General features: G+C 40.2%; 2 protein-coding genes across 5 annotated transcripts; one reads left to right on the top strand and one right to left on the bottom strand.

Moving 5' to 3' along the window:
• Positions 1 to 171: 171 nt before the first annotated feature.
• LOC133658282 (uncharacterized) lies at positions 172 to 17,513 on the bottom strand. The gene is made up of 4 exons (XM_062060147.1): positions 17,248 to 17,513; positions 14,293 to 14,406; positions 889 to 931; positions 172 to 775 (listed from the first exon to the last, which is right to left on the bottom strand). Exons 1-4 carry the CDS (start codon positions 17,299 to 17,301, stop codon positions 639 to 641), a joined length of 348 nt encoding a protein of 115 aa, XP_061916131.1. The 5' UTR covers positions 17,302 to 17,513; the 3' UTR covers positions 172 to 638.
• On the top strand, positions 1,052 to 27,302 carry si:dkey-202l22.6 (interferon-induced very large GTPase 1). 4 transcript variants are annotated; one of them, XM_062060140.1, is made up of 6 exons: positions 1,054 to 1,115; positions 1,220 to 1,263; positions 2,250 to 2,343; positions 21,455 to 21,589; positions 22,231 to 26,977; positions 27,070 to 27,302. In XM_062060140.1, exons 4-6 carry the CDS (start codon positions 21,547 to 21,549, stop codon positions 27,212 to 27,214), a joined length of 4,935 nt encoding a protein of 1,644 aa, XP_061916124.1. In that variant the 5' UTR covers positions 1,054 to 1,115; positions 1,220 to 1,263; positions 2,250 to 2,343; positions 21,455 to 21,546; the 3' UTR covers positions 27,215 to 27,302. The 4 variants fall into 4 exon arrangements, with proteins under 4 accessions (XP_061916123.1, XP_061916125.1, XP_061916124.1 ...); XM_062060139.1 differs by having other exon boundaries at positions 1,052 to 1,263; XM_062060141.1 differs by lacking the exon at positions 2,250 to 2,343 and having other exon boundaries at positions 1,052 to 1,263.
• Positions 27,303 to 27,344: the final 42 nt, after the last annotated feature.

The raw sequence follows: 27,344 nt of genomic DNA, 5'->3' as shown, positions 1-27,344 counted from the left end.
CAGTGGTACTTATCGTTGACTTTTGTCAAGAAAATATTGTGAATTGTTTTTATTTTATTGTTATGGATAGTGACATACATGCAGCTGAAAGACCTTTGACCTGTCCGACAAGAAATGCATACATCAAAAGTATCAAAATAACCATGTTATTTATGTACATTGAAAAGAAAACAAGCTGTAACACCAGGGCCTTACCGCTAGAGGGGGCTAAACTGCAAACAAAATATTCGTTCACACAGCAGGCTTCGTTGAAACAGTTAAGTCATCATTTGCTGCATTTATTTGGGAAACATAATTCACTTTTAAGTATGATATTTTCAAAGCAACAGACAATACATCAGATTTACAGTAATATGACGTATATATTGTGGCGGCTGGCTACGGGGTGTTAGCCAATGACTTTGGCCGCGGGGGCGGGGCTTCTGGGGCGAGATAGGGAAGTGACGTAGTGACGCACATTTGGGTTGTTGTGTGGTTGACAAAGACAAACAAATAAGTTGTATGAGCCTACATTCCTGGGGAATTACAACATAATGATAGGATGCTTTTATCAAACATCACCATGCTAAGCTAAGTTATTAGCTTTAATAAAGTATCGAGTATGAAATGGCCCACGTCCAACATCTTTCTTCGTGCATCTACTTGCCGTTCTTGTGCTTCTTCTGCTGGAACTTTCTGAAATGGGTCTGGATGGTGGAGGCCGCCTTCACCTCCACGGGGCTGAGGGGCGGTAAGGTGGGCTCCACGCTGCATGTGCCGTTACTGGCGCTGGAGACTGTCGGACACATGGAAGCGAACTCCTTTCATTGTTGTATTTATTTAATTCAACTTCCCGTGGTAACTTTTTAGATAACACGTTGCTCGATAGGAATGAAAGGTGTTACTTACGCTTTCTAAACACGCCCATGCTGTTTCTTCTATAGCCATCAAACTGCAAAAAAAAAGAGAAATGGTCACTTCAAAACAGTACCACTAGAAACTGAAAAAAAACCGAGCTCCATTGAACGCCACTTCAAAATACTGCATTGTCACCGCAATCGTAAACAACGAGCTGCATTGAACGCATCAATCCAAACCAGAAGTGTGAGCTAACAAACAAAGAAGGATAATATAAAGTAACGTATCTTGAGCTAACAAACAATGGAGGATAATATGAAGTAACGTATCTTCTATGGATGCATTTCTATGTGACTGAAGTTAGACAAATTTCACCCAATAGGTCACTGAGGGCAGCGACTGAAGTCTACAACCTCAGCATCCAGAGTAAGCTAACATTAGCATATTTGTTTATTTTTGTCATTTCTAGCTATTTATCTTCGAATATTACTACAACACAAATCGCATGGCCAACACGCCCAGAAACCCCTCCGCGACCCCGAAAGATGGGTGGAAATCGTTTACGTCAATACAAATAACCCCTAAATGCTAACGAGCTAGCGAAACACAGCTTAGGCCAGAGCTGTTAAACTCGCTTGTTCCAGTCAGTATACAGTATATGTAAAATATTGTATAATAGCCTCATGATTATTGTCTTATTTTATCACACAATTGCATATTAATTTAAATAATTTGCTTTGAAATGATAAATCAAGGATAAAGCAACTACTGTGTTTAAATACCATTTTTTCTGGGCTATAAGCCGCAACTTTTTTTCCTACACTTTACACCCTGCGTCTTACAAAATGGTGCGGCTAGTTTGTGGATTTTTCTTCACAAATGGCCATCGTTTTTTGTAGTCAAACCGTTTTCAACACCTACAGAGACACTGAAAAGGTGTTGTTACTCCATTATACATGACTCATGGATGAAACTAAAAATAATTGAATATCTTGCAAAAGTCCATTGTGCACAGTCCGAATGTGAAACTAATATGTGATATAAACTTATTACATGCAAAGTGAAATGTTGCGAGCTTTTGTTATAATTTTCATGATCACGGTTTACAGATTGTTTAAAACCCAAAATATTCAGAGATTTTCAATTCAAAGTTTTCATAAGCTGTAAACCATAATCATTGAAATGATGTCAAAAGAAGTCTTGAAATATCTTGAGTTGCATGTTATAAGCCTATCTCGCATATTAGTTTCATTTTGTTAATTGCTGGAATAAACAAACCTGTGCACAGTATTTTTTTTAAATGTAGTTTTACCTGTATAAGTCCTTCATTTTTCAAAGGGCTAAAAAAACATTTTGGATTCATGTTTTTAATTTTTATTTGTTCAAATCTCTCTATAAACTTCATCCCATAGGTCACAGAGGACAGCGAAAAAAAACCAAGCAATGCAATCAAATGGCGACTGGAGTTTAATACTTCAGCATCCAGAGATAAGGCTCAGCGACAGGGTAAGCAAACATTGGCGTGTGTGTTTATTTTTGTCATTTCTAGCCACATATCCTCCAACATTGCAATAGCAGAAATGGTCTACATCAATACAAATAACCCCAAAATGATAACTAACTTGCAAAACACAACTTTGGCTAACCCTCAGGGGACAAAGGCTGACTTTTTTGCCCTTTAAGTAAATCTGTATTTTGGCCGTACATTTTGTTTTCTATTGTACATGGATTTTTTTAATGTTAAATTGTACATTTTATGTTAAATTTTACAATTTAAATTTACAGTTCTTTCGCAGGTGTACAATACACTGGCAGTTATTCAACAATACCCCAAAGCCAAACAAGACATATATTTAATCAATTACTATTCATTTATATAGCCCTTAATCACAAGTGCATCATCCGGCCAAGGAAACACTAAAAAAAAAAAAAAAAAGGGAAGTCCCTGCAGTCCCCTAAGTCCTTCTTTTTTCAAAGGGCATAAAAAAAAAATGTGTAATTTTTTTTGCTGAAAGGGACTGTTTGCAACATTTACACAGATGCCTAGAGGGCGCCAACTTTCCAATGTATTTTACACATTATATCCCGCCCTCTTCCAGCTTCTCATACGTAATGACGTATGTTCGTAACACAGCATTAGCTTCAGTTTTTGTTAGCTAATAATAGCAATTTGGAAAGCTAGCGTTAGCTGTCATCGGATGTATATTCTATCATAACAACAACAACATGACTGCAAATTGTTAGGCACTTCTATTGGACTGCTTTTGTACGAGTGCACACGCTCCCTGATGAGACTGGGTGAGGGACAGCCGTAAAATAAATGTTATTCCATAAACTTTGTAACTGAAAAATATAGACAAATGTCAAACACGTGTTCTGTTAAACCACTAATGATAACATAAGATAGCCTGTGGTGGTGGTGGTGGTGTTATATTTTTTTGTTTTGAAAAATATTACTGTAAGGAAGTTGCAAACATCATCTTTAAATCTCAATCAATTACAGCCCTAGGCAAACATACTAAAATATGTTAGTTTGTTTTTAACCTATTGATCAAATTGTGTCCCGGAACACATTTGCATAACCTGAGTATGTTGTTAGTGTTTTGCGAATTCAAACCTGTGACATGTTTTGAGCAAAATGCCTTTGAAAGGGTAAAAATGTACAAAAACATTACATAATTAATATTTTGGTATACGACCGTGTTTTAACAAAGTTATGCAAATAAAAAAGTGAAAAAAATACAACCAAAATGTTTTTGCGCCTTTTTAAAAACTTAAGATAATGAAGATAAATAAAATCAAATGTGCCCCGATGGTTAAGAGATCATTTTTCTTGTTATGTCGCACTTGTTGTTAGGCAGAGTTCATAGGGCTTACTGTATTTGTAGTTCGTAAATGACATTTGTGTTGCCCCAAAGGTTGTGCTCAAAAATGCAGGCTAGCAAAAAGTTATACATACTAAAGTCTCTTTGAGCTCATTGAGAAAATTAAAGTAAGTTTAAGAACAGCGCCATTGTGTGGTGAATTTGTTAGAAAAGTAGTAGTACTGGCAACACAGTAGGTGTGCATGTTTTGACCCCTTTATACATGTAAACTGTGTGTTTATTAATAATGTATTTGAATCAGTGCTCTGTATTAGATGGAAACATAATCAAACAATTGGGGCAGTGAACCCAGTGCACCTAATGCCAAGTGTGCAATGAGTGACGCATGAAAGTAGAAGAATGATGAGTTGCGTGAGCGGACACATCAGATACAAATGATAGTCATCAGTGCTGCTACGTGAACAGGAAGTTGACATTGTTCAAATTCTTCTTGGCAATCGAAGAGCATCGGTGGAGGAAAAGTACCCAGCTTTCAAGAGAGCACGCGTGTGTCATGTCTGCTCCACACATGCCCCGCACCTGTGTGTTAAAGCTGCAGTAATGCCGTCCATCATAAATCCCCTTGATTGGGATTTGCAGCTCAAGCACAGTCAGCATCATCAGCAGCAGCCATGAGCCCTGCAGGCTGCTTAGGGCTGCTCACCTGTGCCTGCACTGCCCCTCACGCCGCACGGCACGACCTCAGCTCACCTCGTAAGACCCAAGACAAGTTGAAAGTCGAAATCGTCAAGTCTTGCAGTAGTCTTCACTGTACTGTTTGGTCTCCTTTATTCTGTGTGGCTTTTTTCAAGTTATTATTTGTATTTGTATGACACTAGTTGGTAGGGGTGTAATGGTACACAAAAATTTCGGTTCGGTACGTACCTCGTTATAGAGGTCACGGTTCGGTTCATTTTCGGTACAGTAAGAAAACAACAAAATATACAGTTTTTGGTTATTTATTTACCAAATTTGTAAAAATAAAAAATAAATAAGATAAGGCTCAGAATGGTTTCTTAACAAAACCTTTCTACATATGAAGTGCTTTTTTTGATTGATTGATTGAGACTTTTATTAGTAGATTGCACAGTACAGTACATATTCCGTACAATTGACCACTAAATGGTAACACCTCAATAAATTTTTCAACTTGTTTAAGTCGGGATCCACGTTAATCAACATTAAACTGCCTCAAGTTGTTGCTCAGATTAAATAAAATGACAAAACTTTTCTTTTACATATAAAAAGTGCAACATTAAACAGTTTCAAGTCACCTCAGCCTCAGATTAACCCCCCCCCCCCCCCCCCTAACTTGGCAGTAAGAGGTGGGAGCTGTTTGCTCGTCTTTCTCGTCGTTGAAGCGATGTTCACTCGGGGGTGGTGACGCTTCAAATGGGTTAGCATGTTTGACGTGTTGGCAGAAGCATGCCTTACCGCTGCTGAACAATGTCGGCAAATCTCCGTCCTCCGCACAGCGCAGCCGAAATGTTCCCAAACGGGAGATCTTTAACGAGGCAGGAGGGTCTTCCAGCTCTGGCTTTTATATGTTGTCCTAGCCCGGTCGCTGCTAGCATGCCGTGTGTTGTGCCTCGGTGTGCATTGTTTAAACAACGTGCGCTACGCTACTTAATATGTCTGTGTGGAAACTCGTGCGGTACACCTCAGAACCGAACCGAAACCCCCGTACCGAAACGGTTCAATACAAATACACGTACCGTTACAACCCTACTAGTTGGTGATTATTATTATTGTCTGGTAGGAGGAGCAATCTCATGCGGGAACAATGGTGCCAGATCATATCGTGTAATTAGTATTGCATTTTTGCATTTGCTTAACTGGCAATGACGCATGTTCTTGTGGAAGAAACATAACATGAGCAAAAAACATGAAAAGCATAACACAGTGTAACTTCGATTTACGAACTTCACATTGTACAAACTTTTCCATTTACGAGCCACAGACCGGATAAAAATATGCGGTAACGCGTTACAACAAGTACACACTTCTAAGTATTAGGAGTGTAACGGTTTTGTAGATACCGCAGAATTTTGGGTTTCAAAGTCTTACTTGACTTAATCCTCTTGGTCCCCTTGGGAGCATAGGGCGTCTACCATGGATCTCCACCTCTCTCTTCTGCGCGATGGTCTTCGCTTCTTGCCAGGAGGTCCCCATCTTGGTATGTTCATCATGAGTGGACCGCCTCCAGTTGGATTTTGGTCTCCCTGGCTTCCTCTTGCCTTGAGGATTATAGTCCAGGGCTTGTCTTGCAATGTTTCTCGGATCCTTCCTAAGTTTATGGCCGATCCATCCCCACTTTCTGCTTTTGATTTAATTTTGAATTAGCTCTTGGTTCATGCGTCTCCACAGGTCTACATTTGATATTTTGTTGGGCCACCAAATCCTCAGTATGTACCTGAGACAGTTGTTAATAAACACTTGTAGTTTATTGATGATTGATTTGGTGGTTTTCCAGGTTTCACAGCCATAAAGAAGGACATATTTTATATTTGTATCGAAGATTCTGATTTTGGTATTTCTGGAGAGCTGGGAAGAGAGCCATACAGGTTCGGAGAGTTCTAAAGGCATGTCTTGCTTTGCTGATGCGCAGCCCGACATCTTTATCAGCTCCTCTATCTGTGCTGATGTTGCTTCCCAGGTAGACAAACTCGGTTTCAAAGTATTAACAGTAATACCATGACGTATGACGGTATCAAACAAAAAAACTTAGTTCAACTGCTGCACGCGTTTGTGCTATAGCGGAATGAAAATAAGGGGGTGAATTATCTTGTCATCATTAAGTGTTGGTGACTCTTTGTGGGGCGGCTGGTCCGTTAGCATCACGCAGCGCAACTAGTTAGCATGTCGCAGCTAACATGGACACAACGATCGCAAAATTCCACCGCACCAGTGTGGGAATATTTCAGCAATAATTTGTAGATCAATATGTTTTCAAGCAAAATTTGTTATTAACCAAGGCCTAACAGGGGTCCACCAAAACAGTGGTTCATGTCCACATGCATCACTGTGAGCCCCGTTTCCGTACGCCCAAAGTAAGGCTGCACGATTAATCGAAATCGAATCGACAAGGTTTTTTTTTTATGCGGTAAAAAACCACAAGAGGCTGAGGGTTTTTTTTCTTCTCCGCCATCACGGGCGTTTGAGTGACAGCCATGTTCCCCAATCAGAATTGTTTAGCCCTGCGTTTGTCTTTCGCTTCAAACAGAAAGAAAGATGTCTGACTTTGTGCATCGCTCTCAGCACCTGAGCATGTTTGTTTAACAGTTGAATTAACTGAACAGTGTGATCACATGATAGCAATAATCAAAAAGACAACGTCCGACCTTATTTTTCTAACTGAGAATTTTTTTTTAAAAGATGTTAAATATCTATTAGGTTACAAAAATTAGTCCATTTAATTTTGTTTGTGTATTTACTTAGGATAACCAAGTTATTTATCTTCCAATTACAGTACAAAGGTTTTGTTTAGTTTTTTACAACTGTGTTTTTGTTCAGGAGAGAACACACTGAAAGCTAATACAAATAATAACAGAAGAAATTAACAAATTAAAGAGTTGGTTTGACAAAAGCAGACTATCCTTAAACCTCAGTAAAACTAAAATAATGCTATTCGGTAACAGTAGAAGAGAAAGTCCAACACAAATACAAATAGACGGAATAAAACTTGAAAGACTACATTAAATCAAATTTCTAGGTATAATGATTGATGATCAAATGAACTGGAAATCTCATATAAAAATATACAACATAAGGTGGCAAGATACACATCAATAATGAATAAAGCTAAATATATATTGGACCAAAAATCACTTCATATTCTCTATTGTACGCTATTGTTACCATATCTAAATTATTATGCAGAAATATGGAGAAATAACTACAAAAGTACACATTAGAATAATACATAATGTTGGATATAGAGAACATTCAAATCCTTTATTTATTGAATCAAAAATACTGAAATTTCACAACATAGTGAATTTGCAAACAGCTAGAATTATATACAAAGCAAACTATAATCTGCTACCCAAGAACGTACAACAATTCTTCTCAACAAAAGAGGAGAAATATTACCTAAGAGAAAATGTCATTTAAAACATTTGTATGCACGTACAACACTTAAAACATTCAGTATATCAGTATGTGGAATTAAATTATGGAATGGGTTAAGTAAAGAAATAAAAAAATGTACTAATATGATCCAATACAAGAAACTGTTCAAACTCAAAGTGTTTACCAAGTACAAAGAAGAAGAACCATGATAAACATTTTGAATTTATTGATAATTTATTGAGAAACTGGAAATTGTGATACATCATATTGTAATTGTATGCATGTTTGAAATAAACTCAAACTCAACTCAAACTCATGGTAAACAATCCTACAGTAAATGAGGGATAAACGTTTATTATATTTTTAAATGGTTACTTCACATGCATTAGTATTATATATTATGATTACCTTACCTTATCATCACTGTATTGTTTTTATTGATAATGTCTTCAGTTTAAGAACATGATGTAGACAAAAGCTTTGAGTCTGTCTGCATAAAGCCAAATATTTTTTTAAATAAATTGTTGCATATTGTTCTGTGTGGACATTGAGACAAGAATATGTTGGCAGTCTAAAAGTAACATGTCCTTTGTCACTTGTTAATTTTGTAGTTGTATGTAGAAAATATAAAAATCGCAAATCAAATCACAATTTTGGAGAGAAAAAAACGCTATTAGTTTTTTTGTTGAAGAGGTTCATTTAGCCTACTAATGTGTATTTATAAATGGTTGATTTATATCTTGCAGAAGCAAGATAGCCGAATCTTGTCAGGTACAAAACTTTACCTTACTAGCCTATATAAATCAACCATTTATAAAAGCTATTAGTTTTTTCTCGATGAAGAGGAGCAGCTGCTTTCCTCTGAGCTCCTACCGAATGACAGAGCTTCTCACCTTATCTCTAAATTAGAGCCACACCACCTGATGTCGTAAACTCATTTTGGCCGCTTGTACCCGTGATATTGACCTTTCGGTCATGATACAAAGCTCATGACCATAGATGAGGAGAGGAATTTCGATTGACCGGTTAATTGAGAGCTTTGCCTTCCGGCTCAGCTCCTTCTTCCCCACTACGGATCGATACAGGGTCCGCATCACTGCAGATGCCGCACCGATCAGCCTGTCAATCTCACGATTCACTCTTCCCTTACTCGTAAACATTCAGGGAGCGGACCGCCACAATCAGACAGTCCAATACCCTATACTCTGAGCACTCTCCACAGGATTTCCTGAGGGACACGGTCGAATGCCTTCTCCAAGTCCACCAAGCACATGTAGCTATTATCTGCGGGCTGATGGATCTCCGGTGCTCATTCAGTCAGCACAGTGCTGCTGTTAGCTACTGTGCTAATTTTTTACTTGATTTTGAGCCTTTTTTACAACATGTTTCTAGTTCTGCTAGCTCAATGTGAGTCCAAAGAAAGCAGCGGACAAGCAGTCTGTGGTTTGAAACATTCAGGTAGTATCCACAGTGTTGTCGACACTGCCTCCTTCCTACCTCCCCGTCCTTTCCGCTGCGCGCTACAAAGATCAACCAACCAGGTAAAGTAGATTTTTTCATTCCTAATCATAGTAGTGACCTGGCTGTTAAAGGTAAGGGGTTTTGTGATTTCAAACTGAATGCACCGCAGGACTAGGCATGTTTCGGAGGTCTCAAGAAGGATAACAAATACAAGAATCTGAGTGTGTGTGTGTGTGTGTGTGTGTGTGTGTGTGTGTGTGTGTGTGTGTGTGTGTGTGTGTGTGTGTGTGTGTGTGTGTGTGTGTGTGTGTGTGTGTGTGTGTGTGTGTTTGTGTGGTGTTGTATTTCTACCCTTCCTGAGACATCAACAGGAAAAAGTACCTTCCATATGAGGACCGGTGAACAAGTTAGGACCGAAAACATGGTCCCAATAAGGAAAACCATTGCATCTAATAGAGAATGTCTCATTTGAACCCCTGGTGGTGGAATCTATCAAAATTAGGGTTGTCCCAAAAAGCAGGGATTTTTCAAATTGACTGTGTGTCGGTTTTAAAAATGTACCACCTCTATGTAATAATAATTAACTAAAAGCTTACCTTTTTATATTTGCATAGTATGTATATATTAATAATGTTGTAAATACAAATATTTATATATTAAGGCATGTTTCGGAGGTCTCAAGAAGGTAACTAATACAAGAACGCGTGTGTGTGTGTGTGTGTGTCCTGGGCATGACGTTAAAGTGCATCCGGCAGTGGAGGCTCTTCTTTGGGGGCCTTGGGGCACTAGGAGGTTAACCCCTTAACTACTGTTACCCCAGGTGGCCCTTGGCAAAGGCCTAGTACCTGACTGCCCCCTAGCCAGGGATACGGCGAAGACCCGCTGCCTTGTGGGTAAGTCTAGGAAGACAAAAGCTAGGGGAGCACACCCTGAAAGAAAAGCAACGTGGTTGGTGGCACACGACAGGCGGTCCTCCAAAAAACTGGAGCTCCGGCAGCCTCCTGCAACTGTGGAAGAGTGCCGGTCGTCCTGGGTTCCCCTTGCCACCGGATCCCACCCTCTCACGGTGAAGAAGTGCTGCTGGGACATGCGCACCCCCAGTGGCACTTTAAACAAGCTCCTCTGCGCAGGTATTCATCTCTGCCTCGGTGAGACCAGCTACTGGAAATGAAACAAAGTCTGGTGGCGATGGGGTGTCTGATAACGGGAGCAGGTATGAATGCACCGGAAGCTCCTAGTCAGAACCCTGCACACCAGCGGTACAGGGCTATCTATGGTCCCTAGTAGCTGAAATTGAGTGGCAGCTGCTCTCGGCAGACCCCTGTACGTCTGAGCAGCCCTATTTAGGATTGCACTGCTCACCCCAACTGGGGGAAGACCTAGAAAAGGTGGCCCAAACATTGCCCACTCAAAACCATCCTGGACAGGCTACCGCACCTGTCGGGAATTCCACTCCGCGGTCGAAATAAAGCAAAGAAAATAATCCCTCTTAAACTGGCATCATAGAACATAAGGACACTCCTGGACACTAGCGTCACCACTGATAGACCCCAGCGCAGAAATGCACTCATTGCAGCGGAACTTAACCGCTACAATGTTGATATTGCTGCAATTAGTGAAACCAGACTCCTGGATGAAGGATGATGAAGGAAGAAGGGCAAGGTTACACGTTCTTCTGGAAAGGATACCCTCCAGGAGGGGAGCATCAGCACGGTGTGGGACTTGCAATAAAAAACAGCTTCCTACCAAAACTTCCAGAAACACCGGTTGGCATACAGTAAGTGAAAGGCTCATGCCACTCAGGATCCCTCTGGCTAAGAAAAGATATGCCACCCTTCTTAGTGCCTATGCACCGACGCTACCATCAAAGGAAGATGTTAAAGACCGCTTCTACCAGGCATTAGATGAGGCCCTCCGTCGCACACCTAAGGAGGACAAGATCTTCTTGTTGGGCGATTTCAATGCCAGAGTGGGGAAGGACAACAAGGTGTGGAGTGGTGTTATTGGCAGGCATGGCATTGAACAAGCCAATGCTAACGGCCTACGGCTGCTAAGCCTCTGTGCTGAGCATGACTTGACCATCACAAACACCATCTTCCAACTAAAAAATAAGCACAAAACATCCTGGATGCACCCACGCTCCAAACATTGGCACCTGATTGATTACACCATTGTGAGACGCTCAGACATAAAAGACGTATCACTAACTCGTGCAATGAGAGGAGCTGAGTGTTGGACCGACCACCGGCTCATCATAACCAGGCTCCGGGTACAAGTACGCCTTGCTATCCGTCTTCAAAAGTCAGGAAAGAAGAGGCTTGACTGTACCCAGCTAGCAGATCCTATGGCTCGGGACAATCTCCGTCTCTCTCCGGCCGAAAACCTGGAAGACATTGAGCATATTCTGGAGAGTGATGACTCCATTGATGACAAATGGACCTCTATCAGCTCCAGGCTCTATGAGGCAGCATCCCAATCCATTGGCTATAAGCGCAGAAAGCATCAGGACTGGTTTGATGACAACACAGCCACAATAACCACCATGCTCAAACACATGCACACAGCACACAATGCTGTACTCAACAACCCCACTTCAGCTGTGCTCCGACAGCAATGGCAAACATCCAGAAGGGAGGTGCAGTCAAAATTGCGTGCCCTGAAGAATGAGGGGTGGATATCAAAGGCAGCTGAAATACAATCTCATGCCAACAAAAATGATATGCACAACTTTTACGATGCAGTGAAAACCATCTACGGCCCAAGAAACCGCACTGTCTCCCCGCTGAAGTCTAACGATGGTACAACACTCATAAAAGACCAGAAGCTCATCACCAAAAGGCGGGAAGAACATTTTGAAACACTGCTAAATCAGCCTGCCCCAACAGACCCCTCAGTTCTGGAGGAACTACCTGACTACCCAACCATCCATGACCTTGACCTTCCACCAACCTTTGGAGAGGTTAAGAGTGCAATAAGGTCTCTGAAAGACAACAAGACCCCTGGTCCTGACAGCATCCCTGCAGAGATCTTCAAGCAAGGAGGCTACCTTTCCATCCGTGCCCTTTTCCTTGTCATCAGCAACGTGTGGAAGCATGAAACTGTCCCTCAGCAGTGGAGAGATGCCAATAGTATCACCATCTACAAAGGCAAGGGGGACAAGTCCCTCTGTGGCAACAGTCGTGGCATTTCACTTCTGGCTGTTGCTGGTAAAGTCCTGGCTAAAGTCATGCTACACAGGCTGGTGAACAACATCACGGAAGACCTGTTGCCGGAGTCCCAATGTGGTTTTAGGAAGAACAGGAGCACTGTGGACATGGTGTTCACAACACGGCAGCTTCAGGAGAAGTGTAGGGAGCAGCACCAAGACCTCTTCGTTGCTTTCATTGATCTGTCGGAGGCTTTTGACACTGTCAACAGGGAGCTTCTCTGGAATATCCTCCTGAAGTTCGGCTGCCCACAGAAGTTTGTCAACATCCTAAGGCAATTCCATGAAGGGATGATGTCACGTGTGACTATTGGCGGCCAGGAATCATTAGAACCTTTATTTAACCAGATAAGAAAACCCATTGAGATCAAGATCTCTTTCACAAGGGTGACCTGGCCAAGAGGTCAACAGCACATGTCACAGAGCAGTTTCAAAATAAATACATTAAGACATACATTTTAAAATACATAAGAGAACTGTAAAACAACAGAGATTTACATCTTTAAAAACACAGGCACTGTGCAAACGTCTCTCGCTGTTTGTCCCTCAGGACAGAACGGAAGGCTCCAAATGGAAGTAGTTCTGTAAGTTTCAGTTTCGTCTGCAATTCATTCCATGCCATAGGGGCAGCAATGCCAAAAGCTCTTTTGCCAAATTCAGTCCGTACATGAGGAACAGTTAAAACATACACATTGTTAGAACGTAATGCGTAAGAGCTGCTTTTTCTTTGTAACAGAGTACACAAGTATGGAGGTATTAAACCTAAAAGAGCCTTATAAATTAAAGTCAGCCAATGTGTGTATCTGCGTGCACTCAATGAAGATAAGTCTGACTTCATATACAGTTGACAATGGTGGGTGAGACTACGACAGCCAGTAACAAATCTTAGAGCTGAATGAAAAACAGTGTCCAAGGACTGGAGGCATTTAGATGAAGCACTAAAATAAAGCACGTCTCCATAATCAATTACAGGAAAGATAGTTGCTGTCACCAATTTCTTTCTGACTTTAAGAGAGAAGCAGTTTTTATTTCTAAAAAAGAAACCAAGCTTTACCCTAAGCTTAGAGACCAAGTTGTTAATATGGGCTTTAAATGAAAGCTCCTGATCAAGAGTAAAACCCAAGTACTTGTAATTTAAGACCTGCTCTATAGGGTTTCCATTTGATGTTACAATATTTGGAATATTTTCCAGTAGCACCCTTGAATGAGAGAAAACCATTACCTTGCTTTTATCTGTATTTAAAACCAATTTAAGATCAAATAAGCGAGCCTGGATGACATCAAAAGCAGCTTGTAAAAACTCAAAAGCCTGAGTGATGGAGGTTGAACAGCAATAAATAATGGTGTCGTCTGCATAAAAATGGTACATTGCATTTGACAAATCGAATCAGAACCCTTTAAGGTGTGCACCGGTGTACGCCAGGGATGTGTCTTTGCTCCAGTCTTGTTCAATATCTTCCTCCTGTGTGTTGTTTTTATTTGGGAAGCTCACTGAGAAGAGCAATATGTACTTTCATGTCAGTCTCCATAAGTGTCCCGCTAGATATGTTGCTTGCTGCTTTTCTTTTTTTTTTTCTAAAGACAATTTTAGAGGGGCTGAATCCGTGCTAGATATAGGAACAAAGTCCCTAAATTGGCAGCACTGATCCCTTCTGCTATGTCGTCCTTTTCTCTGACAAACCAGCTGCGTATGAGGTGTGGGAGGACAAAAGGGCTCACTGTGCTTCAGCATGGTATGACATGGTATTTAGTAAATATGATTATATGTATCACCCTACTCTTCTAGGATCTGAAGTATGTAGAGGTCTTATTAAACAGTCAAATTAGCAAATACATGAAGACTTTATCGCTAACCTCGTCTGCTCTGCTGCTCCTGCGGCTGTGCGACACAGAGTGCACCTGCCAAGGTAAAGGCTGGGACACCATATAAGGCAGCGGTTCTTGTTGGCTGGCCAAGCGCACCCCTATCTGCAAATGCAAAGAAAATTAGTTTGACTCAGACACATATTAACCTACTCAGTGGCCTAGTGGTTAGAGTGTCCGCCCTGATATCGGTAGGTTGTGAGTTCAAACCCCGGCCGAGTCATACCAAAGACCATTACCTCCCTGCTTGGCACTCAGCATCAAAGGTTGGAATTGGGGGTTAAATCACCAAAAATGATTCCCGGGCGCGGCCACCGCTGCTGCTCACTGCTCCCCTCACCTCCCAGGGGGTGATCAAGGGTGATGGGTCAAATGCAGAGAATCATTTCGCCACACCTAGTGTGTGTGTGACAATCGTTGATACTTTAACTTTAACCACATTGATGTCATACTGTATGCCCGCGTTACACGCAACACCTTTAGCATATCAATATGTGGAGTAAGATAAGAAAAGGGCTTGAGTAAGAAAGTAAAGTAATTTACGATATGATCCGGTTTAATAGACAGTACAAACATATGTTTACTGTACAATATATTATAAAACCACTATTATAATCAGTTAATTCAGATGTTCTCCATTTACCATTGTTTCTGAACTATAAGCCCCATACTTCTTTTCCAATGATTTGAACTAGGGATGTCCAATATTATCGGCCGATAAATGCTTTAAAATGTAACATCGAAAATTATCGGTATCGGTTTCAAAATTATCGGTATCGGTTTCAAAAAATAAAATTTATGACTTTTTAAAACGCCGCTGTGTACACGGACGTAGGGAGAAGTATAGAGCGCCAATAAATCTTAAAGGCACTTCCTTTGCGTGCCGGCCCAATCACATAACATCTACGGCTTTTCACACACACAAGTGAATGCAATTCATACTTGGTCAACAGCCATACAAGTCACACTGAGGGTGGACGTATAAACAACTTTAACACTGTTACAAATATGTGCCACACTGTGAACCCACACCAAACAAGAATGACAAACACATTTCGGGAGAACATCCGCACCGTAACACAACATAAACACAACAGAACAAATACCCAGAACCCCTTGCAGCACTAACTCTTCCGGGATGCTACAATATACACCCCCCGCCCCCCCCCTACCCCTATACCCCACCCCCCAACCCCACCCTGGGACATGCTCTCTCAGGGAGAGTATGTCCCAAATAACAAGCTGCTGTTTTGAGGCATGTTAAAAAAAATAATGCACTTTGTGACTTTAAAATTAAATATGGCAGTATCATGTTGGCATTTTTTTTTCCATAGCTTGAGTTGATTTATTTTGGAAAACCTTGTTACATTGTTTAATGCATCCAGTGGGGCATCACAACAAAATTAGGCATAATAATGTGTTAATTCCACGACTGTATATATCGGTATCGGTTGATATCGGAATCGGTAATTAAGAGTTGGGGAATATCGGATATCGGCAAAAAAGCCATTATTGGACATCTCTACTTTGAACCCTGTGGTTTATAAAACGGTGCGGCTAATTTGTGGATTTTTCTTCGCTAATGGCCATAATGTTTTGTATTCATCAAATAGTTTTAGTATAACACCGACAGAGACACTGAAAAGATGTTATTGTTTGTGCTATCTTTTGAATTGGACGAGTTCGCTCACTGCCGGTGCTGCAGATTTAAAATGTACTTCCTATTCCTTGCCTTGAACCGGAAGAATAACCATCCATAGCGTTTCTGCTCGAATGGATTCTTCATTCATTTGTCTAAGTAATGTTTATAAGTTTTACAATATAACTAAAACAATTCATACTTACTAAACCGTCATGTGTAATGTGTGTAGGAGTGTTTTCATGCATATTTGTAAGTGCTATTAATATTATCAAGCTAGCGTTGTTATCATTAGTGAATATGCTAACATGTTTATAAGTGTCGGTGTTAGTATTATTAACTAGTTACAATGGCATTATTTTGTATTGTTACGGATACGTAAATTCACCAAATTCTCACCGTGGTGTTTAGCTGATTGGAGAAGTAGCTTCTGCAGCTAGTGGGTCCATCATGATGACTTCTATTTTGTTTGATCAGCTGTTTTACTGACGTGTGGCAGGCACCGTTAAGAATCATTTAAGGTAGGTAGATAAACATTTACAAAATCTTTCGCACCGGTATATATCTGCGACTTACAGTCCGGTGCGGCTAATATATGTAAAATATTTTCAAAAATGTGTAAACAGAGCGTGCTCACTGAACTTTATGGACGTTATAAAAAAAACGTCCATGCACCATAAAATGTTCAAAATAACACCCATTTAAATCCATCACAATGCATGATGGGGAAAAATGCTAAACACTCTGTCCACACTTATCCATGTTTGGCGCATTTTAGCTGCTTGATGTTTCTGATTGAATACAAACCTTTAAAGAAGTTGTCACAGAAGTAAACAAGGTAGTAGTCGAACTTTCACACACTGTTAATATCCAATTATATTAATTATATATATATCCATTACATTAATATAATATGTACACTAATATATGAATAATCTATATATATTCTTACTTTACATGCCGACGGCTTTCGGTCACTGGACTCATTTTTGTAGCCCAATGCGGCCCCCAAATCAAAAAGTTAGGACACCCCGGGTATAAATAATGTTATTAGTAATACTAAGAACATAGAATAGAAGATACTATACTTGGAATTCATCAATATATTTATTATTGACGTTGTAGTTTGACCATATTGTTCAGGAAGTTTACCAAAATATTAGAAACACCCCTCAGTACATTGCAATGTCTTTCTACACCACTATAATATACATTTAGTTCAATTAATTCTAATATTTGACCTCACTGGTGTGGCCAATGTTCTTCATCCATCCCATCTACCATTTGTCTCCACCAGTTTGTCTTACCGATTCTACGACTCTGACCATGACGTACATGGCTGTTAGCATGGTGATCAACATCTTGACCACTCTTCCTTTAGCTCTCCTATGTGATGACGTCCTTTATTTCCTCCTCTGTATCTTCTGATCTTCTGCTTACCAATGTCCTGCTGAATGTATTGAAGCGAGACACAAGAAGTGATCTCAGCAATCAAGTGAGCGTTGAAGGGTTGCTCTACAAGGACAATTGACTTGATGATGCCAGCTTACACTTGCTCTCGGATGCACGCACACACGCGTGCGCACACTTCATTCCCACAGTGTCTGACACATGAGGGTAAGACTGTTAAAGAGCTTTGCAGGACACAAATAGAGAAGCAATAATCTTTTCTTCTGCACAACAACTTAACCCTCAGGTGCGCTCGCACCTCCACATGTATGCAAATGCACACTAGTTTATTGTTTTTCTATTTGTTTAGCCATTTTAGTCCAAAACTCATAATAGGACATTAGAACTGAAGTCTAATGTGTACTCAACAAGCAAATTGTGTTTTTTGAGAATTCGGCAGCAAATTATAGAAGGATATTAGGTTGTAGCAGGACTATTTCCCATCAGCTTTGTGCACCCTAATGTTGTATTTGATCTGTATCATTAGTTTGTATGCAATTTATGTTTGAATGAAACAGATATTCTCTACACTGATCTCATATCACTGCACAGCAATAAAACATATTAGCGTATCCAGTTGTGGAATAAAATTGGGAAAGTAATTGAAAAAGAAAGTCAAGCAATGTACTAAAATGATCGGGTTTATATAAACAGTATAAGCATATGGTGTTCTATGAGATATGTGACGGAAGTTGAATGCTCAAAACTAAAATGTGCATAATTAACAATAGATTTGGTCCTAGATACTAGGGATGCACTCTTCTGGATGCACTCTTCTCTCATGAAATGTCTCACAATGGCTTACACCAGATATTTGGACGTTTTTTCTTTTTTCTTATAGTTACGCATTAAATCACATTCCCTTGTAACTAATCCCATCTATTAAAGAATAATTCAGTTAGTAATTTAATTATTTTGGGGGGAAAGTAACAAGTAACTGCAATGAATTACTTTTTTTAAAGTCATTTTCCTAACACGGCTTGTAACTATTTGTGTTGGCCGAGCTGTTGCACTGGTAATGACATGGTGTTGTTGGAAAAAAACAAAGCTAGTTTATTAAGATTGTATTTTCATTAGCCAAAATGTTTTGTGTTTTAAATTGGCATTAAAGAGTGAATTACTTTTTCACATTGTTGGTTTTTTTCATGTCAGAAAGTTTTTGCCTAAAAAGGTATTTTACACGAAAACGCACACGCAAAGCGCATACAAGCAAAGACGGTGTGGAAAGGAAGAATGGCAAATACCTGCATTTCCACTGGTTAATAAAGAGGGTGCATGAAGCACAATATGGAGGCTTCAAAATTACAGATAAAGGTGACGCTTTAAACATGGAATGCACATGCTGCAAGTGCTGTTTTAAAACCTGCATCGCCAAAGGTGGCATTAAGTATTACAATCCTTGCTTTAATCTTAGGTAAACCTTTAAATAACAATCTATATATATATGCCCTGTATATATATGTATATATACAAGGTTTCCCCTTAATGTAATTGGCATTGTAATTACCGCCACACCTTGAAAATAAGGGCTTTTTTTTGTACTTGAAAACGAATTCAAGTAATATGATATATTGTAACTGTAACTGGGGGACGGCGTGGCGCAGTTGGGAGAGTGACTGTGCCAGCAACCTGAGGGTTCCCGGTTCAATCCCCACCTTCTACCATCCTAGTCACGTCTGTTGTGTCCCTGAGCAAGACACTTCACCCTTGCTCCTGATGGGTCCTGGTTAGCGCCTTGCATGGCAGCTCCCGCCATCAGTGTGTGAATGGGTGAATGTGGAAATAGTATCAAAGCGCTTTGAGTTCCTTAAAAAAGGTAGAAAAGCGCTATACAAGTGCAACCCATTTACCATTTACCATTTGTAACTGTAGAAGTAATCACACCAAGTCCGACACAACTTTCAGGCACGGATGGTGTATGTTTGACATAAAATCCAAACCACACAACCAAAACATTAACATTAGCTGGTCGTTACAGTATGAATTGATGTATATAGCCGGTTATTTGCACACTTTTGACAAGTGATGCATCGAAAACTTGACCACTGGGAAAAACTTTGATCACCGAAAACCGCAATGCCGAACCCAGATGTAAACAAGACGCACGGGATTGTCTGGAGCGTAGTCGGCATGTCTGCGATGTGGACGTGATTTTATAAATATATTGCAGGTATACCCGTGGACAGCCATCTACAAAATGTAACATATTTAAGAGGACAGTGGCGGCTTTTAAAAAGAGAAAATCCATCTGGAGCAACAGCGCCAAGCAAGTGTGACGTCATGTTCGCTTTAGCCTCTTTTGTCAGGGACATCGAGGGACAGAAGTAGAGTCTCTAAACACGACTACATTTTATAATAACACCAGAAGAAGATGCAATATTTATTGCTAGTTGTTTCTGATTTTTAAAAAGTCCTTAAAAGTCTGTTCACACTTGAAAACATTTCAACAAAGTACATTGTACAAAAAGCAGCAACAATTGAAAGCATAGCAAAACTATAAAAAATATATATTTTCATTCTAATTAATTAAAACAGATTTGTTTTAAATGTAAATATACATTTCTCGACCCTTTTTAAAGAAAATCTTATCATTTTGGGGAAACCCTATATATACAGTATATATATATATAAATGATAATGCTGTTATTGAGATCAATGTGAGTCAATCAAATGGATGGAGTTCTGTGGGAAATACTGATTAAATTCATTATACATTGAAGCTCAATAGCATGAGCTGGAGTCTCAATTAATAGAAACGATAAAAGAAGAATATTGTTATCACTATTAATATTATTATTGTTGTTCCATTTATAGTGTAATAATGATAATATATATGTATATGTGTATATATATGTATGTATATATATATGTATATGTGTTTGCGTATATATGTGTGTTTATATATATATATATATATATATATATATATATATATATATAAAAATATATATACATATATACATACACATATACATACATGCACATACCAATTTTGCAAATTAAATGATAATGGTCTCTCCTACATCAGTGTGGGTAATTGTATGTATGTATGACTAAACTGAGCAAAATGACACAAGATGGGTTCTATAGAAATACAAAATGCAAAATACACCCTTGTCATTCTAGAATTCATTATTTCCCCATTAAACGGTTCATTGAGAAACACAAATTCTTGACGAATGGCTTTTTAAGTTGTGTTTGTTGTGGTGAAATGTATGTATTTTGAATTATTTATCGTTAGTTTATCTACAGTAACTGTTGATGTCATAGCAACACATGATGGATTTTAGTAGGTTTGTGACTTGAGCTGACAAAAGCTTTAAACTGCATATTAGGCACATATGCAACTATTTTTTGTCTTGCTAGATTGTGTCAAATTCCTGGGCTATGTGCAGTGCAGAGCTACAGAGCTCGCTGTAATCAAGTTTGTCTATCAGATAAAGAATGTTGGCGCAGTCATTGTTCACCTGTGTCGCCTATGTGCACGAGGGACGTCTAGATGGCTGTCTTGTACCTGTTGGATTCTTGAGATTAAAAAAAAGTGGAATTTGTCTGGTCTGTCACAAGATATACGCCTTCTTATAAGAGCTCCACTTGTACAGACAAGACATTGTTGACTCATTGATTTTCTGTGAAGGATGCATCTTCTTTTGTCACAACTCTGATAGTTTGAATGGCATTATAACAGGAGAAGCAGGTAAGAACATGCTGATACTACATATTTTAACAAGAAGCACAGGGATTAGTTAAAAAAAAAAAAGATGCATTTTTAAGACCTTTCTTCTGATGATGCAATACATTCAAAACCACTTGGTGGGTTTACAATGTTCTGTTTTTTTAAATTATCACTCAAGTGCATCAAATGCAGAGCCAGCAAAGGAATTACCAACAAACGTTTTATCTCTTTAAATTATGTATCAGTAACCTTTCAATTTTTACATGACATTTTGCAAAATGTTTTTTTTTTCTCCTCAAAAAGGCCAGAACTTCATAATAGGCTGTTGTGTTTCAGCAAGGTTTTGTGTTCTAGTCATTTTATTTTAGTATGATGTATTTCAATCCCAGGTTTCCACTCCAGTCTGCATTGTGTCAGTGATGTGGTGTAGCGCAGAAGAAAAAGTCCATCAGAAAGGAAGAAAAGAGACTCGTCATTCGTCATGTCGATCAAACTTGCAAAGAGGCTAAGCAGCAAAAGAAATAGTAAGTTCTTTTTTGCAGGCGAGGTTTTCTCTACCATTTCATGACAGCATGACACCAGATTTGTTTAACGTCATGTCATTCAACTGAAAGTAAACAATCTTAAGAATGGTAGATTAAATGTGTAGATTAGAATATTTTTTTTTTATATACTATCACATTACACTTCTGTGCAAAGGTCTCCAATGTCCATATATTATTTCTATGTGTCTGTAATGTAAAGCACAAACACAAGAAAAATAAGGTTAAACTAGTATTTTGTGGAGTTTGACCTCTTGTTACTATACATTTTTATTGGTCAAATACTATTTATATATATATACAAATGTACCACAACATTACAAATTCAAGTATACACACAAATCAATGCTATTGATAATCCCTGCACTTGTACAACTATTTTCCGTAGTCTCCTCCACTACAGGCAGCAAGACAAGTAATAGCTTTGTAAGACGGTGGCGTATAATACTGCTGCATCCATAACTAAGGTACAGCAACTGGCTAAATGAATGTCAATGCGGTTCTAGGAATAGTATCTTTTAGAATAACATGGTACTCATTTTTGTGCCAGTACTGAGCAGAGCATGTGTAAAAAGTGGTATATCTAAAGCAGAATTTGACTGGCTGTGCTTTATTCAAACCAGAGCTCCTAAAGGACCATGCCAAGTATGATCTTCTCATCAAGCTTGGCCTGCAGGGTTTCTATCCTTCTCAACTGGAACCAGCATCAATACTGGACCTTAGTACATGGACCTTGGAGAACCAAGACCCCCAAGAACCAAAGGATCTGCCACAATCATTTCTTCAAAGGCTTTGGCTGCTTTGTCCAAATGCTCGTTGTCCTTCATGCAAAGCTCTTTCAAATTTTAATGGCACTGCTGATTGTGGAGGAGTGAGTCCTTGTGCCTCAGTCAGTCATCTTGATGTCGTGTCAGCTGTCTTTATGTGTGCCAGCACTTTCCTCCAGCAGGAGATGATTGTGCGCATGATGCAATGCCAGTTTGCTGTGCCCTTGATACTTCCTCCCATGGATGCAGAAGAGGCAAGTAGCTTCCTCCTTTGGCCTTTGAGAGGTGTTGTGAGACAATGGAGGATTAAAGAAAGTGTCCAAGACGCAGTTTTAGCAAGCACGTTCATGCCAATGATCACATGTGTTAGGCTTGGTAGCTGCAGTATCTCCAAGTCTGAGGTGCTAAACCACGTCATCGGTGGTGAAACATTTCTTCACAGAGGAATGCAAGCGGGAGAACCACCTCGAAGGCTCTCCAACGGTCTTGTGGAAATCGGATGGTATCTTCCCAGTGGCGACCCTAACGGAGACACTTTTCCTGTGCCAGTGATTTTGTCTAACCTACGAGGAGATGCAAGCAAGCATGAAAAATGCCTCTTCCTCCTCTGCCAGGCATCTTCAGCTGTTTTTGTTTTCTGTGAAAGTCCAAAGGAAAAAGAGAAGCAACTACTCGCCTCCTGCAAGGACATTACCACCAAGCTCTTTTTGATTGACCTCTCACAGACTGAGACCAGTGAGGACAGAATTGTGGGATTTCTTGATCAGGACCTCAAGGAGGAGCTAGGTCTTCCTGATGGATCCGTCCTATCGGGAAGTTCTTTGAATGCAGAGAACCTTAAATTAGTACTGTGTGATGCTATTAAACATTCACTACCAGACCTGAGCCTTACAACACTGGAGGCAGTTGCCAAGTTAGCAGCGGAGCAGGGGTTTCATTGTGATGAAGAGACAATCTGCAAAAAGGCAATGGACAAAGCAGATGAAGTTTTGAAACATCTAGAGATGGGACCTGCCCTTTTTAGGGAGAAAGAGTTGCCTTTGCAGGGAGCTTCGTGGAGCAGGTTGGCTCAAATTGGCAAAGAGGAAAGTAAAAAAAAACAACAAGCTGATCCTGTATTGCAAAAAGAAAAGGAAGACATCTTGGTGAGTTTGAGTAGCTACGAAATGACTCAATCAATGAAGATCTTTACAGAAGCGATTTTAAGCACTGATAAAGCAGAGAGGACATATTTCCTCTGTTGGATGAGGGTGAAACTTAGACTGTTGCAAATGCAACAGCAAATCAATCTAAAAGATCTTCTGATAAAGCAGAAGACAGACGAGAACAGTGACATTCCTGAACAAACTGAGTTTCAAAAAGGAGCCAATGATGCTAGCAATAATAGTTTTTACACAGATTCAACGTTTGAGGATGAGGAAGTCAAGCCGCGTATAGATATTTATCTGGAATTACCCAATTCAGAGAAAGAAGTAAGCTTGAAGCACAAGTCGCAAACTGAAAAAGACGGCGAATCAGAGAGTCTGCACTTGTCAAGCGAAAAAGTGTCTGTAGCCACTGAAGAGATTCTTGACATCTCTTTAAGCGGCGTGCTCAAAGAAAATGGAACCTTAGGCATTCACTGCAATGACGAGACTTTTTCTACTGAACAGGAAATGAACCAAAATGCTTCCATCAACTGTCTGGAAGTAACGTCTTCAGAACCAATTCAACCCATTCCCTTTTTTCTGGGCCTTGAGCACTTTTTGCGCGAAATGGGCCTCATTTTTGAACTCACCCACATTCACAGCCACAAAGTGCCACGATTTCCAAATGTTGCTGCTGATTTGCTCCTCAATGGGATACCTTTGGAACTCATGGATGGGGACGCCTCAAACGTTCCCATGCACTGGGTAGGCTGCGTCTTTGCAGAGGTCAAACGGCGTCTTCCCCGAGAGCGCTTTAGGACGCTAACGAGCCTCGGAGTGCATCATGCAAGGAATGCTGAGATTCTCTCAGCGTTGTTTAGCGTGAAATTCCCATGTGAATTTCCAAGATCTACAAGAGGGGTGTACATAGTTGCCCTACGGTTGTCGCCTGAGCTCAAAAATAAGCTTAACTGTGATTATCTAATGGTAATTGACGTTGAGGGTCTTTGCTCAATTTCCCCAGATCCTGAAAACAACTCTCAGATCCATGATAATGAGATGGCGACTGTTGCAACAGGACTCAGTGATGTCTTGTTACAAAACATCTACTCACGTACAGTATCTGAGTTTGAGGCGAGCCTCACTATTGCAGTTAATGCTCTGCTACGCATCAAAGAAGGTGGCTCCATGCCCATCTGCAAAGTGTTGGTCCGAGATGAAGGAATTCATACCATATTAGAAGGTACGCAGTTAAAACGTGTATCAGCCATTCTACAGAAAAGAGAGACTGATAATGCAGTAACACACAACGCAAAGACCAAAGGATCAGTCCGCTATATCAAGCCTTGGTACAATGAGCCTCTCTCAGTTGATCCACATCATAGTGAAGCTCTCTTGACAATAAAGCGTACCCTCTTTGGGGCCCTGAAGAAGGCTGCAGCTCAGTCACAAACTACCTTACCTGAATTCATAATCCGTCTGAGTTCGGTTTGGGAGGCCGTCAAAGCAGAATCCTTCTCTGTTAGTCTACAAGAAACAGACGTGGCCTTCGCCTTCTCTATATTTTGTACAGAGCTTTCTCAGTGGGAGAATGAACGAATGGAACACATGGAATGCTGGATTAAGAACACAACAAAAAGAATCGCCTGCACTAAGCCAGATGCTTTGGATCTTTACAGCCAAAATGACCTCCTGTGTCAACTAAAGGATGAAGCCAGAAAGGAGGTCAAAGTCGAAATAAATACACACCAGGCAAAAGTGGAAGCCCATTTGATGGGAAACAAAAAGCTGAAAGGCTACATTAAAATGCTTAAACCAATCTTCATGAATAGCATAAATGAGCTTCAAGAACGATTGACAAAGGCAACCATACAAAGGCTAGACAGAATCAATGAGAACCACAGTTATTATTCTCAGCAGAACAAAATGGACATTGCATTGGAAAATGAACAAAACTCCAAGCTTCATTCACTGTTAGAGTGCAGTAAATCCAAAAAACATCTCTTCGAAGACAAACAACTGGAAGAAGAGTTTGAGGATGTGTGGAATAATGCAATGTCCACCTTTGACTTCAGGCTTTCAGAAAAAGAAGATATTACTAAAAGAGTGATGATTATTCTGAAAGAGAATCTCATCCGCCATGGTCTCCAAAAGCACTTGAATAAGATCGTAGGCATTGGTCAAAATCAGACGACTTGTTTTAGAGTTGATGGTCAGTACTTTGGATACCGCAACAGAATTAAACACATGTTTGAAGACAAAAACCATCCACACAGAGTCAAAGCCCAGGAGCTTGCACTTAACATCATCGAGCAATACAAACAGTTTGTTGCGGAAAAAGCCCGTTTACTGCAACATTTCTCTGACAGTGCCATCACTGAGCTGTTAGAAATTATTGATAAAGCTTTGACAGAAACACCACTGGAAACCAGAACAGTTTTTGAGGTGGATCTGAAAGTCTTCCTGTGCAACGCTGCTTGCAATGACTTCCAAAAACTACATGACCGCTATGACAAGGACGCAGAACTTTTGATGAGCATTAACGCAAAAAAAAGCAAGCTGATGGCTGAATTCATCTATCAGTTCCGAAAGAGAGATCATAGTCGGAGGTTGGCTCATCGATTCTTGACAGAAGTCATCATGCCTACTGTGATGGACTACATCTATAAACCTTTAGGGATGCAAATTGTGGAGGAAATTCAAAGTACTTCTCCAGAGTATCTATCCCCGCAGGCTTTCCACAAGTGTTTACTGGAAGAGCTCATCAAGGAAGACAAGTTTGAAAACTTTATGGACTACTTGTTCTCCTATGACACCATCAGGCAGAGAAGGATCCAGGAGAAAGTGGCAGCTCACTTGTTGGAGTCAAACATGAACACGAGGAGGCTTGAACGACTTGGAGAAATCATCGGAAAGATGGCAGCAGCCATCAGCCAGATGGCCGAAGGCACCATCGGAGTGCTCAGCGACACCAAACCACTGCTGGAAAGAGTCTGCCTTATCCTGGAGGCAGATGGAGATGTATGTGTCCCCTGGGAGTTCCTGAATGGACCGCTCTACAGCATCACCACTGAATGGGATCCCTTCATCACATGTTTAATGGAGTTACTGGCAGGACTGCGCTTGGAGCTGGCCCAGGACTTCTCCCAAAATGTGGAGAGCAAACAGTTACTTCAGTGCCTTCCCATCCAACCAAGTGACTTGCTTTTCAGCAAGGTGAAAGGCTGTGATGCCCGGTGTCCTATGTGCAAAACGCCATGTGAACTGAAAAAAAGCGGACATCATGTTCACGAGTCATCGATTCACAGGCCCAAATACCTGTGTCCTTCCACTTATCTGTTTCAAAGCAGTTCTCTTGAAAGTACAACTCCAGCTGACAAGGACCCACAAGATGTTGCAGTGGCATGCTGCATGCTCAATGCCCTCCATCCGGAGTGGAACCTTTCATCTGAGAAGACACCAAGTCCATACTGGAGGTAGGCTTAGAAAGTCAGCATACTGTTTTTTGGTTTTAATCAATTTTTGTTTTCCTGCATAACGTAAGCATGTTTTTGTTTTACTTTTTTAGGTATGTGTTAGTAAGAGTTAACGAAAAGTTTGCAAAGGAATACAAGCAGCAGCCAGCACGGATTCCAGAAGAGTGGAAGATGATCACACAGAAGGAGGCCTTAGACAGTCTAAGAGATGACGTCCTTCTCGATGAACAGCCCTAGAAGCTAGCTTCATTTTATGTTTCACGTTTTATTTATTGCTCATATTGCTTGGTGATGGGGAAAGTCATAATAAATGGACTTGCTTTCATTTTTAAAAGGCTCTTTTTTTCAAAGTTCTTACAGCACCATT

The sequence above is a fragment of the Entelurus aequoreus genome, linkage group LG10 (assembly GCF_033978785.1).
Source record: "Entelurus aequoreus isolate RoL-2023_Sb linkage group LG10, RoL_Eaeq_v1.1, whole genome shotgun sequence".
Lineage (NCBI taxonomy): Eukaryota > Metazoa > Chordata > Actinopteri > Syngnathiformes > Syngnathidae > Entelurus > Entelurus aequoreus.
Note: the sequence above shows the minus strand (reverse complement) of the source record. Positions and strands in the feature narration are given on the sequence as shown.